Genomic DNA, 27,616 nt, shown 5'->3' with positions numbered 1-27,616 from the left:
CTATAATCTGTACTGACCCCAATCTGGGCTGCAAGATTGGGCCATGTGTGTCTAATTTATGTAGTTAAGGAAGCTAAGAAAGCAGAAGCAGCAACACAAATCACTCAACATCCTAGATATATCTGTGGTGATTAGCCAGAAAAGCTAGAGCAAGTCACCACAGGCTGTAAACTATTTTAATGAAGGCTTTTCCTTACACAAAATACATTTATGTTAGGCTGCTTCTGTCCTGACAAGGGAAACATTCAGGTTTATGACTCACAGTATTAAAAAAACCAATTTATGTTATCTTTGAGGCCTGCAGTGTATCACATATAAGCGTGTATATATATATGTATGTATATATACTGTATGTAGATATATATACAGTATGTGCAGTTTTACAATGCATTACTTCATGTTTGGTTCTCAGGAGTGATTAATGAGTAATTAGTTTCAGAAGGTGGACAGCAGATCCAGTGAAGACTTTGCCAGCGTGGCCTCCACCCCTTCTTTTTCATGTATTTATTCCTGGGCTTAGTCCTTTAATACAGCTCACTAATTAAGTTGTTAAAGCCAAAGACAGAGAGCTCACAGCCCCTGTAAATTGATCTGTTTTCTATTGATAGAGCAGGTGACAAACACCTGGAAAGAAATCATTTTGTAATTCAATTTTTGGACCAGTATCAACCCTTTTTGAGTCCCTATTCACTCCTATTTCCTTTTTTCTTTCAAGAATGTGAATTTCAAAGCTTTCTTTGAAAATGTGGTGGGTTATTTTTGGAGCAGTACCAGGACCTGGTTGGAAAATACACCGTGACATTTCAGGAGAGCAATCAAGACATGGAGGACAGGAACATGTGGTCTCAACCTTAACACTGGGAGATGGTGCACCAAGCACACAATAAACACCACTGAGAACCAGACTTGTTGATAAACACAAAACCACAACTCTCAGTCTTGGGCTGGTGTCTACACCTGACCTTTAGGGCACTGTTTTGCAGGGTCCCTAAGGAACACAGTTCTCCTCCCAAGGCTTTGTGCCCATCATGTGTGCGCTGCCAAATGCTCTTCAGTAATCTGCACTAATAGCACCTGGCATTCATATAGCAGCCCTTGGAATACTTCAACAAGCTGTTTTTCTGCTGATACTGTGGAGAATGGAAATTAAAGCCTTCAGCACTTGGGGACTGGCACAACAGCTCTGCTTGGAGCAGCTCTCAAGCTTCACAGCCTGCACCCTCCATTGCAGCCCACTGGTTTACAGCACACATCTTGCCATTGGAGAAATGCAGGTCATTTTTACAGTGACCTGAACAGCATGTTTCACAGCAGTCATGGCTCATCTCATGCCACAGCAAACTGCACCTGAAGTGCTGGTGGCCCCTTGGCACTCCCTGCTCTTCACCAACGATGCACATCCATTTAGCAGGGCACAACAGAAAAGAGATGCTGCATCCCTGGGAAAGATAATTCCACTTGTCAGCAACAAACCAGGAGAGCAGAGTAAGGCAACAGGGAAGGAAGAGAAATGGGAAATGAATCGAATAGTTTTTGTTTTGCTTTTTTTTTTTTTTTTCCTATGTTGTCCAACAAGTTTAATATCAGATGATTTTCACACTACATTTTTCTTTAAATTAAAAAAGAAGAAACTCCTCTATTTTTGCAATAACTGTCTATGTAATTAGAGGTCAGTTCAAAGCAGCAGAGCACAAAATAGCAAATATCTCTTGCTATGAGATTTACTGTGGCATTTGATGATATCAGCTGGTCCTTAGCTGACAACTTTTAGCCCTAATTTAATTCCCGGTCCTGCTCCTATTCAAGTCACCTGGCTTTTCCTTAATGACTTAATCACCTAGCAAAGTGTTGGACCCCCTTCTGCCATTCATCTATATGTATCAATTGCAGTGTTTGTCATGGAAAGAGATGATTCCATAGTCTGTTGTGCTATGCAGGTGGCGTTATCTCATCTGAGGTGAGCAAGATGAACTGAGACTGAGTTATGGGTTCTCTCACATACCCAGCCCCTGTAAGCGAGCTGGTGGACCCATCCATGTGTCCTTTCTTGCAGGAGCTAGGAGAAGGTAGAAGGCTTTTGGATTCATGCACAAAGCAACAGAAAACATAGAACTGAGATTTGAGCTTAACTGCACAGTGAGCAGAGCAACATGCCAAAAAGCCTGGTTCTTCCCTCCCTTAACATTTCTAACATAACTGACTCTCGCATTTTCACCCTGCAGATCCACCCAAGGACCTAACAGAGCCTGCAAGGAGGCAGTGAAAGCCCAGATGATTTATGAGGACAAAGTATCGAAAGTTGAAAACCATCTCAGCATTTACAAGCCAAATGGATTTCTTATTTGCACTCTGACTGTTTACCAGATGACAACAGTGGCTTTACTGTGTGAAAGAGAGCATTCTGCGGAAATAACACCCCTGGTTTTTGACAGCTGAAAAGAAAAATGAAGAGAAATGGTTCCTTTGCTAAAGTTTCTGAGATTACAAAGTACAAACAACAGTATAAGTTTGGATCTACAATTTACTTTATACCATTTAAAGTATATATATATATATAGAAATATATATATATTAATATATGATATTTTGAAATAAAAGCCTCACTCTTCAAGAAATTAAATAGTACCACACTTTGCTGCAGCTGCTGTAATTTTTTTTCTTTATTGTAATGGTCTGGAAGATTCCTACCTGTTTGAGAGAGAAATGTGGCAGTGAAGAGGCAAAGCAAACCTGCTGCGGTACAAGGACGCCTAAGAGTTACATGGATCCTACCGATATGGCATCCAGAGCTTCCCGTTCCCTTCAGCAGAATTTTGAGGGCATTTCATTGTTTCACTTTGTGTTCCGGAGGCTTTTCCCCTTGTGCAATACTAGCATGCTGGCTTTGCTTCATAAACATACTTGATACTCAATTGATATATAACGATGATAATTCTATCCTCTTCCAAGAAAATATTTTTAGAGCTGTTAGATATTCCGTGGAGAAGAAATGGACAACTGCTGAGTGAAGTACAGTATGTATTAAAAGTATATTTGGCAGAGTTTGGTAGACTGTGAGCTCCCTTCTTATTAAAGATGTACCGTATGTACAATGTCTTCAGACTTTGTATAGCTCGTAGAGACTACAGTAAAGTCCCAATAACCAACTCCAAAGCTTTCCGTTGTTGGCTCACTAATTATTTGAAACAACAACAACAAAGCTCTTTCTTTCTAGACTAACATGGGAGAGGGCTTTTGCATATGGTTTCTATGCTTAAAACCCAATTTACAGTTGGGCTGAGATGAGATGCTCTTCAGCAGGGATGTGTTGGCAGAGCCATTTGCCTCCGAGCAGTGAATGGTCTGAGTTCACATTTCTAGCTCAGTTATTGCTGTTCACTGTTCAGTCTGGCCCTTGCGTTGCTGCAGAAAGATCAGATCTGAGGGTTCAAACACTCAAGCCTAGATCACATTGCCAGGCACTTCTGTGAGCAGTTCAGTTAGTTTCAGGGGGTTATTCATGTGGAAGGCATCCTGCTGTCATGCATAAGTCTGCACAGCCCACCCTTCAGCACACCTGATGCTACCAAATCAAAGAGGAATTTAGAAGCGTAGAACTCATTTTATCCAGTCCAGGTTCATTTCTTTAATATTTCCAATTTCCTTTCACCCTGCTCACCTGTCTCTCACAGGACCCTTTTGGCCATGCTAATCACTTTTAATCTAATGCAAAAGAAGTGCTGCACTTTCTAACCCAGAGTTGGTCAGAATTCTCCAACTAACTTTCTTTCTCCTTCAGGGCAACCACTTCAGTCCCTGATGTTCCAAGCAGCAGAAATTTGTCACTATAATTACACTGTGCATTAAAGCAGCTACATGACATGTCACGCAAAACTCCATGCAGGCTTCCCATGCTGGTCTCTGCCTAATGCTCAAAGTGGAAATGGAGACACCTCTTCCAAGTACAGTCCTGTTATTTCCCTTTTAAAAACAGATCAGAATGGAAGGGACCAGAAGATTTTTTCTTTTCTTTGAACAGAAGCACTAAATAGGAGCACAAGGCTCATAAGAAGACCCACTGAAGGCCCCACTGGGTAGGCTGTGCATTTCTGGCCTCAGATATCACCTAAACCACAGAAGATCCCCATGCCTTAAGCTGTTCCTAGACATGGACATATGTCCCTAGTCCCATCCTCTTAGTCTGGCAGGGACCACTGCATGTCCCACAGACAGAGATGTTCCCAAAATGAGCTCTTTGCACCAACTCCAAGTTTAACTGGTATGGATAAGAGGAAACTCTTCCTGAATAAATCCTTAGCATTCCCCATTTTTAATAAAACAGCAGTTTAAAAAAAGAATGAACAAGACAGGACTCTCTAGAGCGAGGAAACACTTGATGCACTAAGAGATAGATGTTGCTACAAAGATCAGGGGGGATTAAAACATAGGAGAGGTTACCAGTGGGATCAGGGGCACACCTAGCTAAATGGCAATTCAAAATCCCAATGCTGTAGAAAACAGCAGGAATTGATCCTAAGTTTCCTTGCTCCCAGTCCAGTGATGATCTAAAACATGACTCCCACACAACAAAGTAGCCCATGGCCTCTTGCGCCTTTTGCCACATTGCAAGGTGCTATTACTGAGCAGCATTTAGTCCACAGTAGTGCATCTCGTGTGGCTCAGTATGCAAGCAGACAACAACACTTGTCTGCGTCTATGAAATACACCTGTTAAGACAGGGAAATATTGGACTTGCTAAAATATAAAAAGGAAATGTTGTCATTTCCACAGCAAAGTTTCTTAAGAGATGTTTACAAATCCTTACTTTGCCGGTGGGCAGCCTCAAATATCACCACACCAAATTCCACAAACATCTGCATCACTTTGAAGTTCCTGCAAAATCTGCTTATGAGGCACAGCACTCAGAAACAGCTTTTAATTGTATTAATTAAAGGGGGAATTAGGATCTTCGCAAAAATAACAGCTAATAAAACATGAAGTCAAATTAAGAGCTGGATGCAGCTAACAGTCATTGTTACCCTGAACCAAATTGTAAACAGAAATAAAAATCTCCAACCCCACCTGAAGTCATGATGATCATGTATCTCAGTGGTATGAGCAGCAATGCAGCGTATGGAGGGAAGATCTCAGAGCTGTCTTTTCACCTAGGCAAACCTGTGTGTTTCAGTCGTGGAGTAGAAGGGTCCCCCCACCTTGTGCAGGAGTATGCATAGAGTGAAAGGTTATTTAACATTCTCTACCGTTGAAGTAAAGTTCCTTTGTTTTGGGCTGAAGATGAAACAGAGGGATAATAGGGGAAAAAGAAATCAAATATTTGCAAACGCCTCAAAGATAAATTAAGTTATATCAGTGTTTCCTTTTCAGATGTGTGGAAGCAAGTTATTTAAAGCTGAAGTGTACCAGCTGAAAACATACTGAAAAACAAAGTAGTTACCATTGGCCTATTGATTCAGAGAATCTAGATTACATGTTTCTGTCCAAAAGTCTCTAGTAATAAAGAGCTCGGTGTGGTATGATTTGATATTGTCTTGAATGTGCTTCATGCTATATTTAAAGAAAAATGTTCCATGGAAAAAATCCAATGCTATGGCCAATGACTTTGAACAGGATGATGTGCACCAAAACCTGACCTTACACATAGAAAGACCTGTGAAAACAAACTCTGAAGGTGACTGATGCAGTTTATGATGAGCAACGTTCCTATCAGACCTATTGATCTACTATTAACAGAGCATGCAGGTACTTGCAGTGGTGTATTACTTGTATATTTTCCTATTCTGAAATGATTTGTTATGTTTAAGCTCTCCATGCTTGCCACTGGTATGGCATTTCTCATGGTCACTTTGTCAGAGTAAAGCAGTGCTTTTCTGATTCACTGTATGGTCTAAATATAATTACAGATGACAGAGAAGCTCTGGAGGAGATAAAGCTACCTTGGCTTGGAAAGCAGATCCATCTCATCTGAAGGTGGCAGTCTTTGTCTCTTTTTAGTGGCAGGATGAATGCTGTGTCCTAATATGAGCTTCTTTTGTATCACTGCCTCACTCACATCCCAGCACGTAGGGCTTAGTGCTTGCCTGAAAAGAAATGGGTCATGCTCCTTTGGTATTCTGCTTTTTTTTTTTTTTTTTTTTTTTTTTTTTTGTCAGAGAAAGATAGAAATACATTTCACAAATGATCTTTCAGGTAGACAGAAGGGGAGAACAGGGCAGTTGGTTTAAGGCTGTCAACACTTTTTCTAGTTCACCAGTTTGAATTCAGATCATAGTCCTGACACATATTTATGGTTTCTTGCCTGAAATACTCACACAGTCAAAACACTTAACTGCAAGTATTTATACTATATAAAAACTGCCACTCTGAGGAAAAGCAACTGAATCCTCTGCTCTGCAGCTAGGGAACCAAACCTCAGAAGACTTGAGACCTGCTCAAGTTACACTAATTTGCAGAGCCAGCAGTAAAATCAAGGATTCCCAATTTCTGGGTCAGCACCACAGATGGTTCATCTAAGGGTCACATCAGTGTGACCATGCTGACAGTAGACCCCATCTTTCAGCCTGGAACATGGGAAGCAGAATCAGAATGCCTGCAGCCAAGTGTGGACAATAGCATGCAAGAGTCAACTGGGTAAAGCTTGCCCACCTCTTCTAATGAGATATATAAACTACTGATGCATAGAAGACCACCACTAGACCTGGTCCAGCATCTGCTACCACAGGGACAGTGACACAGTCCCATCCTGGCACAGACTCGGAGCAAGAAACATTATGATGACAATTATTGCTCCTGAACAGAAGCTACTTGGATCAGAGTAAAGATGAGAAAAGGCACAGAATCTGGTTTTGCTCAACACATTTGTGTTGTAAGTATCCAAGTGCAGCCAGAAGTCCTACTTTTGGAAGGCCGCCATTCTTCAGAAATATTCAGCTGATAGAATAACTCTCATATAAGCGCATTGGCTTGGAGCAGAGAAAGTACACATTCCCTGACATCAGAAAGTGCCTGAAGCAGCCATCAGGCGACACAATGAACTTGTATTCAGCAGAAGAACGTGAGCATCACTGCTACAGGAGAGGATACTACAGAGTAACTAAGGAGTGGAAAAAATGTCAATACTTTCAAAAAGCATTCACCTGTTGGAACATCTGGAAGATCTTTCGGGGAAAATCAAAATAAACAAAAAAAACCCCAACATTACCGTTGCTTGACAAGTGCTCCTATTTCTGGAGTACAGTGGTCTTTCCCATATCTCAGGCCTGGATATGACATCTTTTCATCAAACATTCATTGTGAGCTTACTTCCATTTTTCCACCATGCAGCAATGCCATCAAATCTTCATGACCAGAAACAACATACATGTTGAAGCATCAGGTTACTGACCTGATTCCAATTACTTCTCATCTGCTTTCTTTGTCAGATGGCTGTCCTTGATTCAGTTAGAAATGAGAGCCAGAGGTCCACCTAGATACAAAGTAAACTACCCATAACCTAAAATATTGCTGAGGGGGAATATGCAATTTCTTCTTCCCACCCGCCATTCCTCTTCATTTCCTATTTCATTTCATTTTCATTTCTTCTCATCCTCTTTTCACACCACCTAATTATTTTCATCCATCTCTATTAGTCCTTTATCACCAGTACTACCCCACAAACTAACGAAAAGCAGCTGCATTGTCAAGACCCAATTCAGAGAGCTGTTCCCCCAGCAGCAGTGATTTATGTGATCATCTTTCTTTTCCTTTTTCTTGTGTACTTCGGAAGACGAGAGCCTGACCTCGCTGCTGCTGCCGTGCCAGCAGCTCCAATATTTGCACTGCACACACCAGCAATCCTCAGCTCAAGGCCACAGGGTCCACCTCAGCTGTGTCCTCCTGTATACCAAGCAGCTGCTGCTGATTCTTTGTTTGCAGCAAAGGACTAAATTGCCAGCTCCTTCACCTGTCCCCTTTGTTGCATCACCTACAGTCTTTTACACCCTGAGCAGCACCAAGAACTCAGGATGCTGATCACTGTGGGGCTGCCATTTCTTTATGCCTCTGCAAAAAGAAAATTTATCACTACTGATTTGTTCGGACTGTTCTTGGACTTGAGATCTGAAGTAGGGGACAGCCTCAGTTGCTGTTAAATGCTCAATTTGGGATCCAAGCACAGGGATTCTCATTTTTTTGTCTGGGTTTTTTTCCCCAGCCACTCTTTCAGATTCTTTTTCGTTCTAAAAGACAATCCAGCCAGATTTGTAGAGGAGACAGGTAAAGCCCCAGTATCAGCTCATCCACACCAGTGTGAAACAGAGCAGCAGTTAGGAAATGCTACATGTTGAAGGCAATAGTCCGTGTCCTTCCTCTCCTTCAAATACTGTACTCTAACCTTCAAACAACTCTGCATTCTGAAGAACCTCAGTACTAAATTAATGCTGAATATCAGCTAGAAATTCTTAAGGACAAAATGGACTTGGCTCTTAGTGAATTCAAACCTATGGTCAAAACTTCCATTAGTTTTCTCCCGGAACAGTAACTGATGGGTCACCCTGAGACTTGTTAAATCTTCGTAATGAATGGAAGCAGGGAAGGAGACCTCTAAGAGACATCTCTGCTTCTCTCAGTGCTACCTCCAGACACCCTCCAGCCTTTCTTCAACTGCCGATGGCAAGTCCAACATTTACAACATTTAGCATCAAGTACCTGCTACCAAAGGACTGCACTGGATCCACTGTAAGCAGGTTTGTTTCTCCATCCACTTTTTCTGATCTAAGTCTAGCCTGAATTTGATTGATGTATCTGTGATAATTGCACTTAGAGCTTCACCACAGAGTACAAGAATCTAAATAAAGCTTTCCTCCAGAAGAAGACATGCAACCTTGTTATAACTTCCTGCTTTCTTATCAGAGAGTGGGATGTATCTTCAAAGCTGCTCGAGAGGAACGATCAGGTGGGGATGCTTTTCCATAAGCAGCTTGGTGATTTTCTTCCATTCATCTCGGCCACCAGACTCTCAAAGACATAAAAAAAAACTAAGCAGCACCTGCTAGTGCAACAAGAAAAAAAACATCTCACAGTCTGTGTGTATGCCTTGAAGAGCTGGCTTTAATGAATGCTTCATTCATGTTGCTTCATTTTCTTCTGACCTTGACTCCTAAGAACTAGCAGGCTCAAAACATCACCAAACAGCAACTACATAGAAAAAAAAGGTGGATAAAAACCAGTCACCTTAATTGGTATACCCTTACAACTCTTTCTCATGAGCTAACACAGGATGATTTAAAAAAACAAGGCAGAGGTCAAGGGCAGAAAACTCTGGTACCTGAAGCCTTAAAAGTGTTACATACTTAGACTGGCCTTTCCTGCCCATCTGTGCTGAAATGTGATTATTACAAGAATTTCACATTCTCTGTAAGCTTTTCTATTCCCTCAGCAGCTGATTTCTGAATATTTTTATAGACCTATCTCCTTTCCAGCCCATTTTCGCTCTGCTTTTGTCGTAGGTAGCAAAAAATGATATTCTGCTTACACAAAAGCCTATTCTTTTACTTGACATACAAAACAAGGCAGATGATAAGAGCCCACTGGTTTTATTCAGCAAAACTAATCTCATCACTTGCTGCACAGTGGGCTTATAATGAGTATTCCACTCTACCCTCATAACTAAAAAACCTTTTTTTTAGATCCCATCTTTTTCCTCTTTATGTCAGATAACTTTGATTTGTTTACAGCTCCAGCCTCTGCAACCCTTTTCTAATTCTTTGATTTGAGAAGACAGAATATCACTCCAAACTGGCAGGCCCAAACTTACCATTTTCCTCTGCAGATCTTGTGTCTGTGTAACCCCCTGTTTCCCCCTTGGAATGATCTCCCAAGAAGAATTTTGTTCCATGTTTACCATCCCCGGGCAACACAGAACGAAACAGCCAACCCTGAACTTATAATCCAGACACTCACATATTTTACAAGTTGAAATACATCTTAGGTGGTTTAATATTTACTGTTACTATTTTTACTTTTGTCTCTCACCTCAGCTGAAGGCACAGCAAAACTTAACCAACTCAAATACACCTGTTTCCCCTCAAAAGAGGATTTGGTACACAGTATTTTCTTGTTTATGGTGTTGCTTTGCAGCTCCACTCTTGAGTTAAAAGCACCTTTTTTTCCCCAATAATTATTTGTATTCTGGTTGTTAAGACTGCCTGTTATATATGATCTATGAGACATCTGAGTTAGGGACAAACCTCAAGAGCTCTCAAATCTGCCACATTTTTTCTCAACATCAGCACTTCAATAGTGCCTCTAATAGAATCCTACAAAAATACTTACACGTCTCCTACCCCATTACATCCCTTTCTCCATCACAGAATAAAGCTGCACAGAAAAAAATACAGATAACAGAATTTCTTATAGTCAGTGCTATTCAAGATTTATGGGCAAAACAATGAAGAGCAGCCCAAAGCCTTAAAAGGATCTTAGCACATCTTTGTAACCGTTTACTAGTCCTTACGGTCCTTCCTTCTCACACCAACCTGGACACTGTAATAACTCCACTATGAAGCACCTCCTATTGGTATGCCATTCATAGCCTTACACAAGCAAAGGAGACCCAAAAGCCAACTACACTTCACAAAGCACACGTAGCCCCAGTCCACGCATTGATGCCTTCAGCTTACATTTTTCCTATGCTGCTCTCATGGTCCCAACAGAATCTGATTGGAATATGGGATACATGTTCTCCATATATTGCTGTGAGGCATGAAAGCTATCCGTGCCTGAAAAATTAAAGTACTGAACTCTACCAAAAGAGTGCCTATTGCTTGCTATATTCCTCATTAACCTGCAGTAGCCCTGTGTAAACTGATCTAATTAGCGCTTTTTTATTAGCAGCAGTTCAGGATAGAAGAACTGAAAAATATAAGTACACAACAAGCAAAGTTATCGATCAGGATTATATCACTTTGCAAGTCAAAACCAAAGTCTGCATAATGAGGATTGCTAGGGACATAGTGTCTGTTATATAGGCAAATTATTTGCTCATCACTGATTGACCCCATCTTTCTCAGGCCCTTTCTCACAGATACAGACACCCAGAATCAGGATTTCTGAGCACATACAAGCCTAACATTAAGTTAAATGAAAATTGAAGAACTGACCTGAAAGCAAAGATTACCAACCTTAACTTTCAATTTATCGGAACCTTGCCATGATTGAAAAGCTGAGTGCTCTGCTGAAATACAGAAGGTTTTCACTCACAGCTCTTGATTCTTCTGCACTGCTCTACAACACACAGGCTGAACCAAGCATAAAACCCACCCAAAATACCCTCCTTGCCTCAGTGGTAGTATTCTTCACCTGTTAGCAGCAAGATGCCACAAGACAAGTGAGCCACTCAAGTATGACCCAACATCCAGCATTGTGAATGGTAATGACTATTTGGTTTCAAGTTTGTATAACATAGAGGTATAAATATACCCACAAGAGGAACAAATTGGTATCAAAACTGGTGTCTGGACAGCTGAAGATTTACATCTCACAGATGATTTACAAGTAAAGAGAGCATATACAAGGGCTATGCTGATCATTTCTTTAGGATTTCGAGAAATGAGCAACTTTAGCTTTACAAGCTTCATGGTTGCTTGATCTCACTACGGTAAACAGCTCCATATTTTTCCTTTTCATGTTTTATCCTGAAGCAACAGAGCATTACATTAATTGACTTGTCTTATTAATTCAATAAGCTGCTTCCAAGATGAAATGCTTAGCTATGCTTGCTTGTTTTTGGCACTTTTTGGTTGTTGGAAGAAAAGCTTTAAGGCTAGAATTGCTCTGATGTTTTCCACAGTTCACTGAATAATTTTATGCACTACTGAAGATTTGCCACATTTGGAATTACTGCAAACTGCTACTTTTTCATCATATTATAACTTAATTCACACTTTTAGTACGATAAGAAAACATTTAACAGTTTGCACATTAGAGAAGTGTATTTGTTCAGCAATATAGTTGTGGTTAAGAATTCATTATAGGTCACTCCTTTCCAGGACTTATAACTTGGATATAAGATGCATTTATAAGATTAAAGATGGCATAAAAGCCACTCCATTCAAATGAATTATATGCAAGAAAATTTAGGGAGAAAAAAAATTGACCTTGCTGTAAATGTATAGCAAACATTATTTACTGAAAATTTGAATAAGATGATTGAGAATTTCTTTATTTTATGATTACAGCAACTTACTGGAGGGAAGAGGAACATATTTTAAAGTGTAACAAACATACATCCCTACAAAGATTTCCTGTATTTCTTAAGGGCAGATCCTTATGTAACTATGTGGATTTCTTACATTTCAATTTCTATAGGAAATAAAAGCTTGAAATTTGCCTTTCAACTGGTAAAACAAACAAAAAAAACCCACAACTGATTATTACTTATTTTTGTCTGTGAAGTGGGTGAAGGCAAAGTTTATCTTTTACTGAGCTTGTTCTGTTTCAAGAAGGTTGTCCAAGGGTTGTCAGTGCTTTGAGAACTGCACTTCTCTGCTTCAAGGCTGATGTCTGGCCCAGCCTGAGTTGCTCCAGGGAGTGAAACACAAATAGACTGAAAATCAGAAAGCTACACAAAAGAAGTTGTCTGTCCCTGAGTAATCAAGTCAGTTCCTAGGGCTTCTGACTAGTATGTCTACAAAACTGTCCTTCCCACCTTCCTTCCTCTGCAGCAAGCCATGAGTCTGGAAGCTTTATGCCCAGAGAGGGGGGTCCTGGTGTGGGTTGGCACAGTGGGTGGGTGGAAAGCTTCCTCTTGCCACAGAGACAGTTACAATCACTTCTGCAGTAAAACCAATCTGGTGGTCTCTGGGCTTTGAGTCAAAATGCTGACTCTGCCATCAGTGAGGTCTTATTTTTAAATGAAGATTATTGATCAGGTTGTTGGACTTGAGAAAAGAAATCAAAACATAATTTATAGTTCAGAGTGACCCATAAGCTTTTTGCGCTACAATTAATACCCACAGTCGTGGTAATGCAGCTGGACATAGATCTTTTCCAGCAACATTTTACCCTTACAGCCACCACATCTAACTCCTCATTATGTCTCCCCATACTCTTTGCATTTTAAAATTACTGTAGCAAGCAAAGCTCAGTGCACTGTTTAAAAGAGGAAGGAACATCTGGTAAACGGAGACTGCTGGGACTCCACAGACTGATAAAGTTGCAGCATTTTTCCTCTGTATATGGAAATGCATTGTAAATGAAAGCTATGAATCCTATGAAAAGGCACAGGTCAGAAAGGAGGTGGGGAAGGGACATCACCATGGCAAGGTCAAAAATCAGTGCAGCATAGCATAAAGTCACAGCAATTGTAAGCACTTGGTCAGGATGGTTAGCAGCTGATATCCTCTAAAACCTGACAAAACATCTGCTTACAAAAATATTCTGTTCCTCCTCACACCTTTTTTGTTGTAAGAAGTGTGAGGATAACACTGAAATCTCAACGCAGGGCTGCCTGAGATGGAGTTGCTGCCTGCTGATCCACCGTATTGGTTTTTTTCTCAGGCAAGGAACAAGTTGTGCAGTAGGCCATCTGCCATGAAACACAAATATCTTGTAACAGCAATGAGCCGAGAGGCACAAACCACTCAGCCTGAGGGGAAGATGTTTCAGCAGGGTAAGCAGCAGGGAAGGCCTCGCAGGGATGAGGTGATGCTCTCTCTCAGCTCCGGCTGCCTCTGCAAACCTGGCTGTTCCCTGCAGCATGCTCAGGCTGAGGCTTCCTGCTGCCTCACCTCTGCTACCAAACCCCATGAAAATCCCTTTTATTCTGCATGCATCTGTACCTCAGGAACTACCCTGACATACCTTACAAGCACAGCCCAAATGTCAAACGGGATTAATAGGAACCAGTAGGACAATAGAAACTGTTTATGCTGAAACAGAACTAATAACAAAAGACAAGCAGCATTCAGCACGATCTAGGGTTAGCTCAGGTCACAGCAGCTGTGTAGTGTCATTTTAAAACCCCAAAGGGGAAAATTTAACAAAATCTCTTTCAGAAAAATCCCTGCTCTTGCTATTGCTTTCAAGAACAAGCAGCAGAATCACAGCACCTTTGTCCTGTCATACTACAAACGGCACTAAGTATGCAAGAAAAGTGAGCGTTAATTGTTTATAAGGTGATGGGTAATATCCCCAGCTGGATATGAAGGAAGAGATTGAAAAGAAATAAACAATACTTTGGATTTCTCCTTTCAAGGTATTGTTTAAATAAAGGCAGGAATGAAAGGAGTAGCAGGAGTGAGTCTGCAGATGGTTCTGATGCCACAGAGCATTCATCTTAAAGCCAACAAAAATGTGACAATGTGCTGTTTCCCAGGGTGTTTAAATTCAGCTTGGTGACTGTTTAGAGATAAGGCAATAACTGCGTAGCAGAGCATACCTCTTTTTTAGTGCAGCACTACAGGGTATGGCCATGGGGCTGATGGGCTCCAGGGAAGGCATAAGAACATAAGTACCACCCACCTCACCACCCACTGTGCAAATTTCCCTTGAAAATCAGCCTTCCACCACTTGTGGACTACCTTAGCCCTAATTTTAAAGGATGTGGTATGCATCTCTACATTGGCAGCATCTCCCACTGATATGGTAACCCATGGCCACGTCCCACTCAGCCTTCTTCCCTCCAAACACAGTGGTTCTATTCAAGACCCTCAAATTAGTGCTGAGTCTGAATATACCTGTTTTAAGTCACAGTCCCAGAGCCCACCTGAGGATATTCCTTTTGCAGCCACATATTTCTCAGCTTCTGCTCCAGGTCAGGAGACCTTCTGCCACTCTGGAGAAGACATTGTACGTCCCCCACATACAGGTCTGTGACTTCATTCAACAAAGCAGGGCTCAGAGCAGCTGAGAAGAAATGAAGGCGACAACATCCATATCTGAGCAAAACACACCTTCTGGTTCAGGATAGTCTGACATTAGTTTTGTACAAGCTGAGGGCTGCAAAGGACAGTGCAGAATCACTCTGACAGTTCCCTTATATGCGATTATCTGATGCAGTTGATATTAATCGATGCCCAAGGGCAGAGTGACTGGTATTAACCCAGAAAACCTCTCGATGCCATGAAAAATAAGTCCATCCTTGGTGTATTCCTAGCAGAAGAAAATAAAGCTGGAAACAAAGTGTTTAAAAACCTGCATTTGTCAGACTGATCCTGCTTAATTAAACAGGAAATTGCAGGGCAACTAAATCAATCTTTACAAAGAAAAGCTGTTTGTCTGTTTACTGAAGAGGAATTTGTGGTGATTTATCTTAAAGAACTTAATTGCCTAATGATTAATACTGACCAGAGACAGTCAAAGGAAGGAAAAGCAAAGCAGGAGAGATGACTTGGTGCGTATTTGAAGCACAGCAGAGGTATATGCCACTGCCACAGTTAAAGACTCCATGCACTAACCAGAAACAAGTCTTGTTTACCTAAAAACAAGAATTAACACTTGAGGGATACTTGGCCTTCCGATAAATCCATCACCTTGCTTAAAAGGACAGCCTGTTCTTTACAAAACAGGATCATGGTCCTTTTGCAGACATTCATCTCAAGATACACTCAGAAATACAGATCAGTGGTGACAGGCTAGACAAATGAGCATGTCAGGGTTATTTTTTTCATTATATTTATTTATTTATGTGTGAAGTTCTCCAGCCTGACAAAAGCAGTAGGAGTAGACAATGGAATTATTTGATTGTCCAGAGAACAGCTAGTTCCTGGGCAGCTTCTCACACAGCTGCTTTCTTTTACTACTAACACAGCACAGCTTTCCACTTTAGAGATCCTCAGCACCTCATGAGGTGTCATTATAACTTGCAGTCCTACAGAACCATACAGGGTTCTGCCTTGGTATTGAAATGCCTTCACAGGAAGCCCTGAATGTTTCCTGTGTATCCAGGAAAAACATGTAAATTTCTCAGGAGGAGAGAAATGAACCCAGAGCTCCTTTTCTTCCTAGGCTGAGCAGTTAGGCTCTGTGTTGCTTATTCCCTTCTTATGACCCCATTGATTTTCTGTCCTAACTCCCCAGCAGGAGGCTGAGCACCCAAGTGAGCCCCACAGTGGAGCAATGCAGCATGTATCTGCAGCATACATCTGCAATCTCTCCCTGGGATTTGTGCCCAAACCCTGCCCTGACTTCTAGACCCCTGCAGTGGAGGCAGGAACTGATCACAGCCTAGCTGCATCCCAGTGCAAAACTTCAAGCACTAAATACTCCTTTCCATTCCAAAGTATGTCTGTTCATGGCTTTACAGGAGATAAATTAGATTTGCTGCTCACTGCTGATGGTTAGCAGGGCTAAAAGATGTGGATTTCTCACCCAGACAATAACAGTTAGATAGCATGAATGCAAAGTGCTGGTAGGTTGGCCAGACGTCCCCCTTACTTCTAGGATTTAATTCACCCATTTATCAAAGCAATATCCTTGAATTAAAACTAGGCAGTAGAAGCTGAATTTTGAGTGAAATCTGTCAGAGAGGACTCAAAGAAATTGCAAAGTTGAGCAGGTGGGGTTATCATGGAGCTTTCCTCTCCACCTACAGCAGGGGCACAGTGGGCTTCACTGGCTCAGAAGAGCAGCCCAGCATGCAGCTGCGCTTCCTGAAAGCCGTTGGGAATAAGGCTTTGCTCACCTGCCTGCACATAATGCAGACTGAAAGCACACAACTGCTCTGCTGTGGGACTGACTGAACGACCCAGGGTTTGATGAATTGTGATTCAATTCAACAGCTCCTGACAAGGTCAGAGGCAGCATCCTCTGCAGCCACAGAGTGGAATGCCATTGCTGTCCCTCTCCCTGCACCAAGTGGATTAGCAGATGGAAACAACTCCTATGTACTTTTAACTGGCAAAGGTAAGGCTAAGATTGTAACTTTCTAAAGACCTGTAGGTTTTTGATTACTTACGACAGGTATAGAAAATGCAGGCTTAGGTCTTCTAAAAGACATTAGAAGCCTATCACAAAAACCTCATGCTTTAAGCAAATGAGGACCACTTGTTGTCTTGCACTGAACTGAAGTTTTGAAAGACTCCCTCTGAAGGAGGTGTCCTAAATTCAGCCAGCATAGGAACACGGCATTGTTTCTACATTTATTTCTCTATTTTTCTGTTGTAGCTGAAGTGACCAATGCAGTGCTTGTTCTCCAGCTCAGTCACATTTCATCCACACCTCCAACATGAAAGTTCTGATCCTGGAAGTTAACGCTGCTTCCTCAAGAAAGGACTTTGCCAGCATTTCAGCCCCTTACATTAAAGGGAGCATTATACTTCCAGAAACACGTTCTTACCCTACGTATAGCTAGAATAATACAAGCATATAGTTGTAATGACAGAGTAAATAGCCAGAGGATATCTAAGAAAAGACTCACCAGTGCTGGGGCTTTCAGTTGAGATAAATGCTCACCACAAAAACTCCATGAAGGAACAGTCTCCAGAAAGAGATGCTACCTTAGTGGTGGTCAGCCCTTAAATGGGATCTAGGAGAGGTGCAGTCAAGCTCCACCATTTCCAGGAGCACAGCTGAATTACCTTCACCTGTGCTCCCACAGCTGACTTGTCGCTTGCCTCAGATGGTTAATCAGAGGTTCAGGCTATGATCAACAGTTTCCCTTACACCTTATTCCCTCGAAAGCACTCTAGGAAAAATCTGCTCTTTGTTTTACCACATAACTTCTCTGCGCGTTTGTGACCTAAAACCTTGCTTCTCATAAGGAAGATTCACAGTTTAGAGCATCTTTCTCCATAATTTAGAAGTGGTCATAAAGCACAATGCGAGCATATCTGTTCCTTTTCCATACATCATTTACTGATTATTAATAGGCAGCATCATAACTACTTATTTAATGAGTGTTTTCATTACTGTGCCCCCATATGAAATCACTCTGCTAGTCTAATATCCGCAGATTGCACTGTGAATTCCCTATTAAGCCCTAACCTTTGTAATTACTCGATCCTAAATATTCTCATTTCTTCCTCTGTAGGTTCCAGAAATATCTGGCACACGAGGATTCCACAGCCACCCTCATCGATCCCCAGCCACCACTTAATTGAATTATAACACCATAAATAATCTGGAGGGTATCTCAGAGGTACCCCATAAAATTGTCAGGGATGCTGCCTGGCAGGTGACCTATTTGGAGAGGTGCAGACAGGTTTCTTGGGATTTTCTTCAAACTCATTATCTCAGTACTTCTCGATGTGTCTTTACTGCAAAAGCATTAACTATTAAAGCAAGAAAAAACACAGAAGTATTAAACTATTTAATTTCTGTACAGTTAGTCCCAAACCAAATTCCCAAGGAGGAGAGATATTGATCAGATAAACTTCAGGAATTGAAAGCTCCAAGACAGCAAAACATTTTCAGATGTGGATCTGAATTTTGCAGCTGGAGACCATCTCCTGACAGTGAATGGATTAGGGAGATTGTTCAGGGAGCCAAATGAAGAAGGCACTTATTGCCAAGTACCTTCTGGCATCCAAACATAATCTCCTGAAAAAGATTTTCACCACAAAGAGGTGCTTCACATATGCATCCAGAAACACAATTGCTTATCTGAATTAAAAATTCCGGGGCATTAAGGCTAATCTATTGGCAGCACTGGACCTGTACTTCAGATAGACGGAGTGCTTGTGCTGTATTGTAGTCCCGCATCCACTCAGCAGAAGGCATTCAGAGAGCTGCTCTTCCCTTTGCTTGCCTAGCTGCAGAGTGCAAGCCTGCCCTGCTTGGGGGACAATAGATGAGAGTGGAACAGACTGTATGCCAGCCACATGCAGAGTACTTGTATGCTATTATATTAATCAGAGCTCTGCAAAACACATGCAGTCTCATGAGGGGTGGGAGCTGAGCCTTGTCCTCACCCACCTTCAATTAAATGGCATTGTACATGGATTGCCAGCACCAGCACCAAAGTCCAGTGCTGTCAGTGCGGGTGGTGGCAGCAGGTTCCCAGGAGCCAACTGCTAACACTAAGAAAACAAATGCAGCAAAACCCAAAACAACTCTCTAAGCCCAAATTTCTGATTAAATACCACTGAAGGTTCTCATGTAAGCCATTCCACACCAAGGCACGAGGGAGATGTGCACAGCACTGGGAGGCCCCATTTGGATTATGGCTGTGTGTACTCTGCCTTCAACCAGGAGAATGGAAGAAGAGTTCCCACAGGAATGACTACGACAGGACAAGGCAATCAAACGCAGGACTGCTTAGAAGAAAACAGAGCCTACAGTGACAATACCTATCATTCACCCCGATTCCAAACTCATGGATTCCTACTTGTCTCTAAATTTCTGCAAAGTCTCCACTGAAACTTTATCACTGGGAGACCTGAAGTGTTCATCCACTATAAGATTGTGGAATCATTTGAGTTGGAAGGGATCTTTAATGATCATCTAGTCCAACTCCCCTGTGACAAACAGCTATCTCAGGTTGCCATAGCCTGGTCCAGCCTGACCTTGGTTGTCTCTGGGGACAGAGCATCCACCACCTCTCTGGGCACCTTGTTCCACCATGCATGGAGCTCCCATCCAGCCATCAAAAGGCAGACTCAGGGCCAGACTACATGCCTCATTGCCAGCTGCAGATGCAGCTCAGCATTTTCCATTCCAAAGATTTTTCTGCTGTAATGTAGGACAGAGTGAACAGTGATTTAAGCTTGTTAGCTTATTCCAGTCTGCTTTATCTACCCCAGCGTTGCAATTTCAGGTGCCTAGTTAACCTCTATACCATGGCAGGGTTTGTAGCAGACAAAATCTTTCTTTCCAAAGCCTCAGTGGCTCCTGGCACGTGACAGGGGCTCATTATAGGACTGACCTGCACAGAGAGAAGATGTCTCCAAGTAAAAATTCCACCTATTCAATTATCCCCCCCTTACCGCCCTGCACCAAGCCATGAAGCAGAAGGAGGGTGCTGGGAGATGCACAGTGCTCTGGGTACCTCACTGTTTTTGGAGGCATCTGAATGTGCCCAGCACCTCCTCAGGGTAGTGAAGTCCCATCGCTGCCTCTGTGCTCTGCATCACCAAATTCCCAGTAGCAACTGGGTCAGCACCATCTGTCCCATAAAGGAGACTGTAAACTAGGTTACGAGTGGAAAAAGAAAATACCATCCCCCTATTAAAGAAAGTAAGTAAACATCCTCCACCAAGTGATTGATGCGTTAGAAAGTCACACAGCCTAATGAAGAGCACTATGAGCTGCTGGCATTATTATATTTGCTGTGACCTTAAAAAAGAATAGCTCCAGTGGTCTCCAGAGTAGAGCAGTGTATGTTCTTGGATTTCTAATACTAGAGGGAGCACAAAATCCAGCACTGATTAAAATCATAGAAGCTATTTCTTCTACACTGTGGAACGGGTGAGAATGGATTGTATTACAGGCATTTTGACAGAAAAAATATTTGCTTTCTCAGTGGGAGATATAATGTGTCAGTCATCTAGTCAAATAGCAGACAGGTTCACTTCCACTCTAATGCAGTTTCAGCAAAGTCTGTTTTTACTCTATTGCATGTTGCATGGTACGTGAGCCTGAGCCCTGTGCAAACATACCCAAGAAGCTCCTTTGTAGTCCTCCTGGTGCCAGTGAAATTGGCTGCCCAGGTGAGAGGCATGGGAGCAGAGATGTGCCATGGAGAGCACAGCTGCAGTGAGCAGCTCATGAACTGTGCTCAAGGCTGCCATGCTTCAGCTGCATCACCTGCAGAGCTGTGGACCAGTAAGGGCTGCAGAGGACACTGTGTGTTTTCCACTTTCAACCAGTTACCCTCTCCACTCTGTCCCAAACAGCAGAAATGAGGGTGATAAGAGCCTCACATAACACCAACTCTCAGACTACACCAGTCCAACTACCTGACATATATCTCAGAAATACAAGCAGAGGTTTGTTGTGACTCAGCACATCATAAACAATATCCACAAAGCCATTACATCAGGTCACCTCCCTGGTCTAAGAACATTCTGTAGCAGGATTGTAATGAAAATAAACCAGCTTAAGGGAAAGCAGTGAATTCCAATTGCATTTTCATTTCTGTACAGAGGCTGATGGTGAGTTTTGTTCCATCTAACACAGCATTCAACAATATGTGACTAATTACACCAGAAAACAAAGTAACATGAATACATTTCCAAATTCACTGGCTTCCAGTTGGAATTTTATTAAACAAAAAGTGGAAATAAAAATGAGGTCTGTCTCTTTGAGATTGAAGTAGAAGATTTAAACACATATTTTCAGACTTTATACCATTCTTTCATATTTAATCTTTCTTTTTCAGGTGCAGTTGTGAGCCTTCAAGTGAACAGAATGCCTTATGCTTAAGACAGTTGTTTATTTTGGAAATAATATGGGAAGATTTCAGAGAAGAGAAAGTGAAGTTTCACCTGCCTTGGGAGTGCATGAGGAGAGGAATACAATGTTTTAATTAAACACATTTATAGAACAGAGTCTGGCAGAGCGTATTTCTCCTGTTGTTGGGAAAACAATGGCATTCTCCCCTCTTTTGTTATACTACCTAGGAAAATGAATAATTTCCTTTATCCGTTGTTTTAATAAAATGTTTATATTTTTATCAATACGAAATGCCAGATCGAACTGCATAGCTATTTGCTTTGGAGTAATCATAATATTACCCACAGCTGTATTCAAAGAACATAATAGTGTTAACTATAATTAGATTATTTTTCCAGAGAGTTGGAGCGATTCATTGCAGTAGCAGAGGTTTTCACAAAGAGTTGCTTTGCTGAAAACCTCAAATACCTCTACACAAAATGGACTTGGAGAATTCACTTCCCTTTGTGCCTGGGTTTTAATTATTGGTTTTGTTTTTTTTTTTTTCCTTGCTAATGCATGGATTCTAATTATCACGTTGTAATGATATAATAGATGATTTATTAGTCAAACATGGTCTCAGAGTAGTGCATTAGCTTATCCCACTCTGCTCTGAACCTCCTGGTTCTACAGCACATAGCGCAACAACTCTTGAATACCACCATTACCTTCTATGTGGCCAACGTGCATTTCCTCCAGAGATTTCCTTTCCATGCCACATTCAGCGTCATTCCCAACACCGTTCCAAGCAGAATTCAAGACAGGTGTTTCACTGCTACCCTCCAAACAGATGGCACAACACTCTTGCTCAAATTGCTACCTGTTAGCACAACAATACAGGGTTAAAAGCACTGAATCTGACATTTCAAGGCTGTATCTTCCTGCCTCAAAACAGGCAGGCTATCACAAGAAATCATATCACTGATTTTATCAGTTATTTGTAAGGAAGCAGGTATCATGGCTTAAATCACTTATACTTCAGAAGGTCTCCTCAGTGTTTGTTGTCTTTTTTCACACCTGAGGTCTGTGTCCTAGTGGATTTTTCATGGATGACTCATCTGGCATCTAAAGCAGAGACTGAAGACCTTATTGACCTGTTTGGTAGGAAGTCAGTGCTGATCATCATCGTATCTGACAAGTTTCAAGGAATCCCAGATAAATGGATGTTGATAAACTACTTGCTGTTATACATCTGGCACTTTTGTATGTACAGGATTTATAGCAGCTGTTTCACCTTCAGTTTCTTGGAAATTAAAAGAAACTTAGGAAATCTTGAAATACAAGGTAACTTCAACTGCAATTTAAAAGACACTGCACAGTTGAATGGCCATTTTGCTATGGATGTGATACCCTTTTTGGGAATGATATTGGCTTCCAGTTATAAAGACCTTTTCATTTCCTAGGATGTATGCTAAGTGCTAGTTAAATAAACTGCTCTAATAATCAATATAGTTCTGTACTGTTGGTCTGGAGAGAATGAAATAAATGCTGGTGTACTCCTTTCCGTGTCTAATTAATTTTGGAGACTCATCAACACATGGTGCAGCCTTGGCCTCCAGCAACATAATAGTAGCCCTGTAATCCCTACCAGGCTGTTAGGAATCACCATCACACACCAACTATTAAGAGACCCTTCAGTCTCTCTGCAATAAATTGATAACAAATATATTTATCAATGTTCCTTGTTTTGGAAGAGTCTCTACTGGCTTACTGTCATGCATCTTCCCAGAAATGACCTCTCTGATCTCAGAGGAACCCAACATGAGAACCAATGGAATGGCACTGATCAGAAGAATGACAATTTATTGAATTATATGGTTGATTTTTATCCATAAACTGAATTGTTGTTGGAAGTCTTCCATTCACAATGGACATAGCCCAAATTATCTTACCTTGCAAGACTTCTATCCAAATTTCTGTGGCTTTGGCTGTAGGAACATATTTGTTTCAGAGAGAGCCAAGCAGGATCCATAGCAAAGCTACTGCTGGCAGCAAGTAAGATTTTGTGTATCAGCACTGGGGCTTCACAGACAGTAGCACTGGCTGTGGAAATCACATTATTAACTCCAACTAAACAGAGCTTAAGCCATTACAAAGTCAGTGGGAGGTTCTAATTGACCTTTGTGGGCTTTGGATCAAGTCCCAGGAAGAATATGACTGAACTGGGCATCGTTATTGCAACATGCTGTTCCTAGAAGACTGCTTTGCCCATGAGAACACTGAGGTTAGTGGACAGCATTCTTACAGAGAGCTTGCACTACTAAGGGAGGTTGGTTGGTTTTTGAGGGTAATTTCATGTTGGCTGCTCTAGACAACTGCTGGATAAGGAGCAGCCTGGTTTAGTCCAGTGTTCCTTTCCCTGCAATATACTCATCCCTAGATGTTACTAAGCATATTTCTCACAATCGCTTCTTTCCCATAAGGTTTGTAGGTAGGGTTTCAGTAGAATGGAGACCTGGGGGCTGGTTTTTGGGATCCTCACTGCCCTTCCTGCCAAAGCAGAGCATGATGACATATTATGAACGGAAACTGCCACCCAAACCTTGAGACTGCTATTTCTTTTGGAGAAAAGGAATAAATACACTGAATACACAAACATGAACCTTGGCTTTCTTTTTCCAGACATGTTATTAAACTGGTAAAAATTGTTTTAGGAGCACCAGAATCTCTCACTCCTAATACTACACAGAAATAGGAAGGAAGGCAGGGTCCAAAGCATGCCATTAAATGTCTGTCATGATTACTTGTTGTTAGAAGGGAGCTGCAGCTATGCTAATTCCATGTGCTCACTACAAAGAACCCTGTAATTGGGACAAGGCAGTTGCAAAGCTTCCCACAGCTGGCAGGAATTGTGACTGTTCACTTTGGTTTTAATCATGGCTTTTAAAGCAGATCAGTAACAGCAACAATTAGCCTTTTAGATGGGTCTCAGAAATTACCATTTTTAAAATATGGTGACTCTGCAGGCACAAAACCAAAAGCTCTGAGCTTTGCATAAAACAAGCAGCCAAACGCTCTGGGCTTGTTTGTCACCAGCATGGTTTCTCCTTTGTTTCTGCTGAACTGTGATTCTGAAAAGCAGACAGGAATTTGCACAGTCAAAAGGAAATATCCTTACTCACTTCCCTTTCCTCTCAAAACCTACCCTTCGAAACAGCTTCATCTCTGAAGAACTAACTGCCTGACATTCCAGCTGTGTAAGGAGGCACAACCATGAGGCTATGCAGAATAGGCTGCTGGTTCGATGTCAGCAGAATGACTTTGAACCTTCCCTCACTGGACAAGTCTGAAAGACAGTCATTTTGGATGCAGAAACAGGGGAGAATGAATCAGAGGGGAATATTCAGCCCAGAAGAGGACCTGGGAGGGCAGTATCCCCTGGGAGAAGACAAAAAGCAGTGCAACAGTAATAAAATCCTCACCAGAGCAGATGTCACCATCACAGGTTGCAGCCGAGTGGGTCCTTTGCAGCATCTCCATGCATTACAGTGAGGCCTCAGCCTGGCTCCTGGAGCTGACTGGAGCTTGATCTGCTCAGACCTGACTCTGCTTGGCCACTTGGAAATTTTTGCCTGTGCAGCAAGGTTATTCAGTGACCGAACAGCTTTTATGCAGCCTCTCTTTTATCCACGTAAGTCCTGGTGTACGAATACCTATTTTAAAACTCTCTTGCTCCTCTGTGTGGCATTACTTATGCTTCATCCCTTCTAGGAGAGTTTGCCAGCACAGCAACACAAAGGAGCTTTTTCAAGTACAGATCTGGCCTTTGTGCCTCAGGGCTTAATTCTCTGATGCTAGGACTTCTTTGTACAGCTCTGCCTTACAGTCTTTAAAGTACAAGTGTAAGTGCACTTGGGTGGATCTACGTGTCAGCTGGTAACAGGACGTTTCTTGCCTACCTCAAAGAGTGGGTAGGAACCAACACCTCCACCAGGCTTTGATTTCTCTCAAGAAAGCACTTACATTGACACTCATTTCTCAGTCTGATTGAAGCCTGCTGCAAATCCCACATGTGAGCTTCAGGGTATGGTGTCCCTGCCAGGCTGTCGTACCAGCTGCTGTCCAACATCTTGAGTTCCCAGGCTTATTTTCCTGTCCCAACTGTGCACATGCCCCAGGCTGCAGAGAGCTGGGATTCCTGGTTGGGATTGAAAGCTACCAGTCTTCACAAATAGGTCATTAGTTCAGCTGGTATTGCACTTATACACCAACAACAGCAGTAACATGATTGGTATGGATGTATAAATAACATACCTGTACATAGAAGTAGCATCAGAGCATGGCAGCACTGGTTTATAAAACACCACTGGCTTTAATGCTATAGGCATTGCATCCTAAGGAGCCATTTTGGATGGTTTCCTCAGATACCTGTGCTACTATCACACATGGGTGTCTTTGTTTGTAGTGCTGCTCCTGCTGACAGCAACACAGATGATAACTTATTTTCAATCTCTCTCTCATTAGAGGATTTAGAAATAAAATTTAGTAATGGAATATTTCTTTCTGTGGAGAGTAGAACATTATCTACTACGTGATATCAACATTATCCTATACATATTGTCTTCCTTCTAAAAAACCAAAAAACTATATACACTGGTTCACTTTTGCCAACAAATGCAACTAGGAAATAGTGACATGATGCATAAACAAGAAATGCTGACAGACTCTGCTCCATATCTAGCTGTTCCAATCACAAATGATACTGACATTTCCCTGCTTCATTTCTGTTACAAAACTGTTGGGAAATTTAGAAAGTCATCATTTTTTCAACATCATAATTTGTCTTTCTCTTTGTGCTCTGTAGAACTAGGAAGGAAAGAGTAGAAGCCATAATTAGAGGGGCTTTCTAAGAAGCAAAGGAAAATCAGCTTTATGGAGCACTCCTGCATGAGTAACGATATGGGAAGTTTAGGTTGAACATGTCATCCCAATGGGCTCCATGTCCACATGGACAGAAGTGCAGAGTTCCCATTTTTTTTAGTTCAAGCCTACCATTCACTGCATATGTTCAATCAAATGGCATTGAAAGGTGGAAGCACTGATTTTGTCCATGACAACTGATAATGGGTTTAGCACCACCCTGAGAAGCTGCAATAGGAATTGGCAGGCATATAAACCCTCTATTTCCTGAGGTCATATTTTGCTTTTAAAATGTGGAGAGGTTTTTGTTGTGTTTTTATTTGTTTGGTTTTTTGTGGGTTTTCTTTTTTTTTTCTGCTGTAAATATGGTGAATACAGAGCCAAAGCCATCATTAAGGCTTGTATGTTCCAAGCTTTATGTTACTTCACTTGGCTACCTCAAAATCTGCACATAACAGGCACAGCAGGAGTCTGATAAACCAAATGCTTTTTGAATGTGGTTACTAGTTTAAGACAGAGCTTTCATTCTTTTCCTACCTTCTGAAGTTATTCTTTGAGGCAATGTGCATTAATAATAAACCAAGAAATATTTCATCTAATCAGGACATGGCATGGAGGAATACTATTACAATAACCACAAATGATTCCTATTATAAATAGTTATGGCTTCATATAGGAAAGCAAAGGAAATGTGTTTATTTCAGACACTAGAATGGGCAGTATTGCCATTCCATAACTTCCAAAAGCATATTCTTTTTCATTTCTGCAATAATTGTCAGTAAGCTGGAGAACAAATGACTTAGTGCTTGCATTAGGCTTTCACAGCTGACCTCCTTCATCCATACTCACCATTCTCCAAAGGTTACATTTGAGTCAAATGTCCTCTTTGTTGCTTAGTATTTCACCCTACACTTCCAGTGGTATCTCTTAGAAACGCAAGCACTGAGCATTAATGGAAATGTTCTAATAGAAAACTCAAGAGAACTCTATTAGTAAAAGCAGAGCCCTGTTCAAAGCTGGATGATACTGATGGATCTGGTAAGTGTTGAACTTGCTCACAGTCTATGAAGTGGTCACTGTAGCCTTGATTTTCATGACATTCAGTAAAACTCAGTTATAGTCAGAATTTCTGTCCTTGGGAAAGTAGCAAGCTGTTGCCTTCCTTCTTGTCCCAAAATGGGACAGGAGAAATCCTGAGAGAGGGAGATAGAACCTGTTTCCATGCTTCAAAGAATGTTAGTACAGAGATGTGTAACCTTGTAGATGTCCTTTAGGCTATAACAATCCCAAGCAGGTTTTATCATGTTTTAGGTTTTATACATAATTCTTCTCTAAACTTCTGAAAGTTATTTCCTCCCTCTCCCCATTCACCCCCCAAAAAAGTATTATTTTTAATGACTGATTAAAATTT

The 27,616-nt window shown here is 41.5% G+C and overlaps 1 protein-coding gene and 1 long non-coding RNA gene across 7 annotated transcripts in view; one reads left to right on the top strand and one right to left on the bottom strand.

Moving 5' to 3' along the window:
* TAFA1 (TAFA chemokine like family member 1) overlaps window positions 1-3,153 on the top strand; it is a 286,245-nt gene extending 283,092 nt beyond the window's left edge. For all 5 annotated transcript variants that reach the window (XM_085516244.1, XM_085516242.1, XM_085516243.1 and 2 more), the window contains one exon: window positions 2,223-3,153. In XM_085516244.1, coding sequence (XP_085372370.1) covers window positions 2,223-2,240 — 18 coding nt within the window. In that variant the 3' untranslated portion in view covers window positions 2,241-3,153. The remainder of the gene's footprint in view (window positions 1-2,222) is intronic.
* LOC107320013 (uncharacterized) overlaps window positions 1-25,141 on the bottom strand; it is a 51,342-nt gene extending 26,201 nt beyond the window's left edge. For both annotated transcript variants that reach the window (XR_014934567.1, XR_014934568.1), the window contains exons 1-2: window positions 24,768-25,141; window positions 22,014-22,165 (exon numbers count right to left, since the gene is read on the bottom strand). This is a non-coding gene — a long non-coding RNA (uncharacterized LOC107320013). The remainder of the gene's footprint in view (window positions 1-22,013; window positions 22,166-24,767) is intronic.
* Window positions 25,142-27,616: the final 2,475 nt, after the last annotated feature.

The sequence above is a fragment of the Coturnix japonica genome, chromosome 15 (assembly GCF_054131305.1).
Source record: "Coturnix japonica strain WE chromosome 15, WE-NBRP24, whole genome shotgun sequence".
Classification (NCBI taxonomy): Eukaryota; Metazoa; Chordata; class Aves; order Galliformes; family Phasianidae; genus Coturnix; species Coturnix japonica.
Note: the sequence above shows the minus strand (reverse complement) of the source record. Positions and strands in the feature narration are given on the sequence as shown.